Source organism: Tubulanus polymorphus, chromosome 6 (assembly GCF_964204645.1).
Source record: "Tubulanus polymorphus chromosome 6, tnTubPoly1.2, whole genome shotgun sequence".
In the NCBI taxonomy this organism is placed as follows: Eukaryota; Metazoa; Nemertea; class Palaeonemertea; order Tubulaniformes; family Tubulanidae; genus Tubulanus; species Tubulanus polymorphus.
The window spans coordinates 17,692,593-17,700,293 of NC_134030.1; the positions used below are offsets into that span (position 1 = coordinate 17,692,593).

At 35.7% G+C, this 7,701-nt stretch overlaps 1 protein-coding gene across 1 annotated transcript; it reads right to left on the reverse strand.

Annotated features, from left to right (window-relative positions):
- Positions 1 to 218: 218 nt before the first annotated feature.
- On the reverse strand, positions 219 to 5,253 carry LOC141907803 (uncharacterized). Its single transcript, XM_074797544.1, has 15 exons — positions 5,196 to 5,253; positions 4,993 to 5,070; positions 4,819 to 4,893; positions 4,655 to 4,729; positions 4,496 to 4,564; positions 4,335 to 4,406; positions 4,024 to 4,098; positions 3,716 to 3,727; positions 2,428 to 3,002; positions 2,222 to 2,343; positions 1,942 to 2,074; positions 1,530 to 1,685; positions 1,301 to 1,417; positions 419 to 994; positions 219 to 306 (listed from the first exon to the last, which is right to left on the reverse strand). Exons 1-15 carry the CDS (start codon positions 5,251 to 5,253, stop codon positions 292 to 294), a joined length of 2,208 nt encoding a protein of 735 aa, XP_074653645.1. The 3' UTR covers positions 219 to 291.
- Between the last annotated feature and the right edge of the window lie 2,448 nt (positions 5,254 to 7,701).

Sequence of the window (7,701 nt, forward strand, 5' to 3'; positions counted from 1 at the left end):
TACATTTCTTTTTGAATGACGTTATAAAAACGAGATGTATTGAAGAAGGCTATGGACAGATTATTACAACAAATGAATGGGCATACAAGCGCCACGCATTTTACATTGATTCTGCAATTGAATAGTTCGGTAGAAATGTCATTTTTTCAAATTAGGGCATCACCAAACTAGAGCTAAGTGAAGTGAACTAAAACTGGTGAATTATTGAATTAAAAGTGGTCCATCAATACTAACCTGTCAGATACATATTTTGCTGCATACTAATCAAATGTCCCGAATTCAGGTTCAAAATCACGAAACGACGATCTGAAAGAGAATGTGTGCATGTATGAATGAATAGATCGATCTAGCGTAAAAGCTGACTTCCAAATAGATAGATATCTATCAGTTTGAATCACCGCAATATACATGTACTTACTGAAGGATTCGGTAACTCAACGTGTTTTTCATTGATATCCTGTTCAATGCCTTCCTGTGCCTTCAAATATGGAAGGTACCATGCAGCAGAATCTGCTAGCTTGACTGTCTTAGTTTCAATGGTATCGAGGAAATCATTCCACCAGTCTTGTTTCTCCTGTGGTAAAAAGCTTTTCCATTTCTCCATATTCTTTTTCATATCCTTGATTTCGATGTTTGAATAATTTAAATCGAGCACTGAAGGAGTACCAGTTGGTATACTTGTCAATACTCCACCTTCCATGCAGTGCCATTCCTGAGTTGATGAACTCCTATAGTACATGTTTATTTGGGATTGATCTTGGCTGTCCCTTCGAAATAGAAATATCCTTGGTTTCGAATGGTTCTTCATGTTGACGATATGTGGAGCAAGCCAAGATCGAATATCCAACAACCCCCCCAACTCGATACCATCGCACAGTTTGAGCAGGCCGGCCATATCGAATGCATCTTCTCTTCTCAACCTATCGGCATACACGCTAAACAGCTGGTCGATGTCTTCGTGCGTATGACCAACGAAGAGAAAACTCAACTGAATCTGAAATGATTGAAATAGTTCGTCTTTAGAATTTTCGATCTCATAACCCACACAATAATACGGGTGCGATGTATGGTTCTGAATTCAAGTTATAAGTTCAAAAGATATACCACATGGAAATATATATATGAGACATGATATCTATTGCAGTAGAAACTGCATAACTTGCCAATACATGCAGTTAGTTACAAGTTTGTCGATATATGTAATCTCTACCGAACAGAGGTACACATAAGTGAGTATTTGCGTTGCTTCTTAATTGAAAGCCTCCATTTATTAGTAGCCTGAAACTAGCAGATTCCTCACCTCGTTAAATATTTTCTTTTCTACTAGAATTTGCAAGAGGGCTAAAACGTATTTGTTCTTATTTTCGCGGCCACAGTTGTCGGCTTGTAAATACAAATGCGGTGGCAGTTGACCATTCTAAAAAAGTAAATAAATGAATTAAACATTAAATAAATGAATTTAACATTTCTTTTCACATTTGCTGACATAGAAATGTGTACCGGTATTAAATTGATTATATTTGTCTTACCTTAGATATACGCCATAATGTCTTGAGGATAACATTCATCGTCATGTTGCTGTCGTGTGGATAAAGATGATAATCGACATACGACTGAGATAGTTTATGACCATGACTTATCACACCAGTTATGTGTGTTTTTAGTAAGTTAGTAGCTGTCATGAACTGAAAAGAGAAATACCGGTAATTAGAAAATCTAGTGCAAAAAGGCTATGATAAATAATGCAGATTAAATATGTTATACAGTGAGTTTTTTTTATTATCAAACAGTTCATTTTCATTGTACGCCATTGGAGGTTAATTACTGGGGAGTTCTATAGAATTGTTTGTGTACCGGGTAATACAACTGGATTAGATTTATGGGAAATTTGCGATAAATCGTAAGTTAAATGACAATAAGGTGGCTAGACGAGTTGCTCACCTTTCCTTTTTCTCCGGCAAAATGTGGAAGAAATGACTTCGTTTGGTCCATACCATCGACTATTAAACTAACGTAACGGTTCGGATTCGTCTGCGCTCTACGAACGCGTGCATAATAGGCGAGTCTCTCAGTCCTGAAGCAGAGAAATACATGATGGTTTTTTACGCAAGAACATTGAAATTATCAAACACTGAGATTGGAACAACATTCCAAGTGCGGTATGGAAATTCAAACAGCCTGCTTATTAGATACGATGAAGATAGCATTTACATGTACTTACATTACTGTAGAAATGTGGCGTTGTTTTTCTGCCATTATTTCCTTGCGGGATATCGGGTTCTGCGTTGATTGAAGTAATCGTTGGATTCTCACACAATCGTCACATTTCGAGAATGTACTACCCTATAAACATTCAAGCATCATTCATATTAGAAAATGTCAATATATTTTTGAAATATGTAGGCAATAAGTGAAGCAATAAGTTACCTTCTTGATTTTGACAAATGAGAACAACTCTGACCAGATCCGATAAAATGTAGACTGACTGACATATCTATCATTGCTGTCGCTTTTTTCTGTTTTGTACTCCCGGTAGAGGTCAATTTTTCGGAATATCTGTGGAAGCCATTTTTCAGTCTTATCAGGAGCAGATTGTACTGTATTTTCCAAATAATCTGAGAGCCAAGAAGTTGCCTCAACGAATTCAGGGCTAGATTTTCTGATGGATATATTCTCCTGGCATTCTGACTTATCCTGTTTCGACTTGATTTTGTAAAGTGTCGATTTACTGATGCCATAGACATTTAACCAGCAGCCTTGGCAAACAGAGCTACCCATGACAGTAAGGTTAATGCGCGATGTATTCTGCGTACATGTTTGCAGAGTGTCCACGATAAACTGATGACGATCCGAAATATTGCGACACCAATAGGATTCCCGCAGGTTCTTTATATCAGCCATGTGCAGAAAATCGGTACAATGCTTTTTACAGATCACATGAAGAGATTTCAATAGCGTTGTCGATGATGTTTTTTTGTTAAAAAGACTTTCTTTGGGATATCCTGAAAAGAGATTGATGCATGAATAGAGATTATGGAATTGTGTTTTACCACGCGTATCCAATGGATATTTCCAAAATCATTGTGATTTCTCTGTTTTTGATTTTCAACTTCCATTTCAATATTAGAGAAAATGAAATTCGTGAGAACATTCTTCTTAGAAACGAATAGAAATACATAAAGGAATTGGATATGCTTCTAGTTCCGTTTGATATCTGACCGTCAATAGCCGCAATTTCTGCCGTTAACGGATTTACTGGACTCCGCGTTGACAATATGAAAGCGTAGCTTATCGCCTTTAATTAACTGTATTATCTCTTATAATTATTGATCGTTTCTGAAATGGCATACTTATACACTGTAAAGGCTATCAGTGAATATTGGGGATTGTCATGTAGGCTACTGCTGTAACATCAACAGAAGGAATGGGTTATTTGAAAGTTTAATACAGGCACACTGTCCCTTTTAGCAGAACCTCGAGTGTAAATTTTTCGACGTTTATGGCAGTGGCGCCCCCATTGGCGACGGTGAAATATTAGACTACCCGTTTGGTTCTGTTATATTTCTATGGGCTTCATCAGAAAATTCGTTGCAATAATAAAGAGATATGCTTCATCGGGTTAATGGAAAATATTTTAAAACGATTGAAACCAAACTATGTAAGCTGCATAAATTCCTAAATTGAAATTGCTTATTTTCTCCCCTATTATACTTACTGCTAGATTCGGCTATACGTGACTTTGAATGAGGAAGGATAAGCGAGCTCTACAGGGGTTGTTGTTGACTATCTGTTAAAAGTGAAAATGAATTCGACATACTAAATTGCAAAAGACAACTGCATGTAATGTGATATCAATATTCGGTAATTACAAACGAAACAAAATTGATAATTGCACACTTTTGCTTTCATATTTCATCATTATTAGATAAGATTTATCATTCTGTTTAATACCATATTTGATGTTCTCAATATTTGCCGTTTGTAGGAAACCAGAAAAACACTTGAAAAAAACATATATTTTACCTGAACTGGTCGCATGTTCTTCAAATTCTATATCTTCACTGCTGTCCATTTCACAACTCGCATTGCTTGGTGACTCTAAAAGTTAATTGGTAGAAGTGTTCTTTTCTATGAATAAGTTGCTGTAATTAATATTTAGATTATTGTCTGGGGAGGGAAAATCATAATACATATATATCTGATCTGATGACACATTCTCCAAAAATACTTTGACCATGGGATAAAACTACAAGTATATTTTAGGAAATTTCATTTCACATAGTTCGATCTAGATGTAACAGAAATTATCATTTTGGGAATATCAAAATATCTACCTGCTCCGGCGCTTTCCTCAAAAACACTTTCATCTAGGATATCGTTCGCCTCAATCGGATGAGAGGGTAAAACTACAAGTAGATCCATGAAAAGAGTTGTTTTACATCATGGGTTCATAATCATAATAACATTATTTGGAAAAATTCTTCAATATAATTACCCAAACTGAGGACGCTTTGATCAAAAACACTATTATCTTCGTTCCCTCCACTCAGATTGCTGGGTAAAACTAAAAGTATATTTCAGGAAAGGTCGTTTACATACAGTACGTGCAGGATCTTGATGAAACAGAAATTTCTGGGAATATCAGAATATCTACCTGTACTGATTATGCTTTCTTCAAAAACACTTTCATCTAGGACATTTTTTCCCTCACTCAGGTTGCCAGGTAGAACTACAAGTACATTTTCGCTAAAGTCATTTACAGGTATCTTGATATAGAATAAGTGTGAATTATCCTATTAGGAATATCAGAATATCTACCTGCACTAATGACACTTTCCTCAAAAACACTTTCATTTAGGATATCTTTCGATTCACACGGATTGCCGGGTAAAGCTACAAGTAGAATCATGAAAAACAAATCATTTTATGGTATGAGTGCATCACAGTTATGTTAATATACATCATTTATGGAAAATTCCTTAGAAAATCTACCTGAACTGAAGACGCTTTCCTCAAAAACACTATCTTCAACGGCGCTGTTTGTTTCATTACTCGGAATGGCGGTTAAACCTGAGGAGATTGATAACATGCGTTTAAAGTAGCTATCGATACATCAATCAATACAGCGGATATTACTCCTAAAACGACAATTTGTAGATGCATAGAAATAGTAAAAAGTAGGTCATGATAGGTACCTGGAGTATGGTCTGATACACTCAGTCTGGATTTCTTAGGAGTACTAGCAGAAAACATGTTTGTGTCAGCTGTAAAATAGAAATTAAGACAAATGAATTACAAAATGATAATATACTTAAAAAACTGAACTAAATATATTTTCATGCTGTTTAGTGAATTCGTATAGCCCTAAAGTATTTGATGCCGACGAACAAAAATCGCATATTCTTGCGTTTTCGTGTATTGGAGCTTTTTATTTCCACCGTCATATTTCTGCTTTTTAAAGAAAGGAAATGATGGAAAAACGTGTGAAATGACTTATTTGTAGAGAAGGTTGCAGGCTCGTTGACCTCTCTCGCAGTCCGTTACTATATCATCCCTTAAATCTAGCGTATATCAAACTTTTAGCAACTGACTTTGGTGCGCGCGTATCGATGGATATGACCGAAAAGGTCACAAAATAATTTCACAAGGCCTGGGTATCATCTATAAATGCAGTCAAATTCTAAACCAAAATTAACTCATCCTCGATCGATGCACTTGTCCTTCCTCATATAAACATGGTTAATTATCATGGGGTCACTCACCATAAACACAAAAAATATATTTCACTTCAAAAACAACTAACTCGAATTATTACCAAGCCTAACTTCACTGCCCACTCTGAACCACGCTTCAAATAGCTTATTAAAACTTCTAAAAATAAATGATCTCTACACACTTAAAGCCACTATTCATCTATGACACAACCTTTGAAGGAATTGAACTGTGTATAGAGCAGAACAATTCTAGCACATGTAAACAATGACTTACATAGTTCAATTCCCGCTCTACAAAGATAAATCCAAGCTTAAGTTCGCGTGCTGTAATATGCTTTTTATTTACTCTTGCCTACGAGCAATTATCTAAACGTTCAGATAATTGCTCGTAGCTCTTGCTCAATCTTCCAGTGACTGACCCGTAGTAGTTGTGACCCTGATCTCCGTTCAATATTGCATTCTATCAAATTTATTATTCCAGATTATGCAACTATTCGTTGAATTAGTTCCTAAAAATGTCTACGATTGGAGGGTTCGATGTGCTACCCGAGTGAACATTCTCAAATTTGTATCCAAACTTCTTAGTGTCAAGAGGTTGAGAGGATTTATTGTCAATGTGTCAGAGCCAAAGTCAGAGCAATTGTTTTGCTAATGTACAAATTGTTAACTGAATAGTTATCCAAACAATCTTAGATGTTCACACTGACGAGCACTCTCCCCGGGCTTGAGGCCATGTATTCAAGAGTTGTCTAATAATGATAATCCATTCACTATACTATATACACTGCCGTCCCTAGATATCCCAACTACACATTTTATAATTCTTATTTGTTTTATAATCCTAGTTCCCCTAGTCTAATGTCCTAGCGTATCATCTAATATTATTCATTCAATCTGAATCTAAACTAAAAACCCTTATTTGATAACTGTTGGCTCAAAAAGTTACAAAAGCTAGGATTCACATTGAGCTATTCAATTAAATTACTAAAACATTTTGATATCTTGTATCCATTTAGACAAAGCTAGTTCCCCAAGTCGTATTTTTGTGTTTTCTCATCAACTTTCAGGAACAGTCAAAACAATTTTTAAAACGCTATATATAAAGATTTCAGTACACGAATTAACCTATGATTTTAATCTGGAAGTTCATGAAATATCTTTCCAATTACACATGTATTTTCATCGAGAGATTAAGAACCTAATACATGTCATTCAAATCTAGTAACAATGGGATTGATTTTCCTTCAAAGTTAGATGTATAATATGACGATGAAAGACTGGGTCTTCATTAGAACATGGACTTATAATCTAGTTGATACGTCCATGATCTCAGGACCGATGCTGGGTTATTTCAATACAGAGGGAATGGTGGTCGATTTGATCCAGGCGGCTGCTGGAATATTCTTTGGATGGGAGGAGCCTACTTAGTTGCATAAGAAAAGATTATATTGGACCCAGTTCCACAGTTGAGATGTAAGAGTTAACTCTCGAGTTAATAGTTCATAATATTTACTAACTCTACATTTAATTCTTAACTGGGTCCAGTGCTTTAGTTTAACAAGTCAACTTTTAGCCAGATCTGTGAAATCGTCAAGGAAGCTAAGCAACACTTATAGTAGTGGTTTAAATATTTCCCAGACCCTATTCAATACTGCCCGCGGACGGCTCCGCTATGGCTCTTCCACTGCTGCCTTTTATCTTTCCACAAACAAACTTTTCACATAAAATGATTTAAATGATGCGTGAAATAAAGATTATTTTATAACACATAGACTAATATCACTGGTGCCGTCTTTGCTGAGCATTTGTTCCTTTTTACGGCTGACTCATACAAATGATGATCAATCGCGTATCAATGATTTATGTCAGTCTAGATATTTTCATTTATTCAAATGTATTACTGAAATGTGTAAACATCCTATCCCGGACGCAAAGTTTAACATCTCATAGAAACCCAGCATAGAAGTACACGCAACATAGTATTAAT

Coding starts and splice junctions, on each gene's coding strand:
- LOC141907803 (XM_074797544.1), bottom strand. CDS start 5,253: ATGTTTTCTGCTAGTACTCCTAAGAAATCCAGACTGAGTGTATCAGAC. Junction 4,730..4,818: donor GGAAAGTGTCATTAGTGCAG/GTAGATATTCTG, acceptor ATGTACTTGTAG/TTCTACCTGGCAACCTGAGT. Junction 4,565..4,654: donor AGAAAGCATAATCAGTACAG/GTAGATATTCTG, acceptor ATATACTTTTAG/TTTTACCCAGCAATCTGAGT.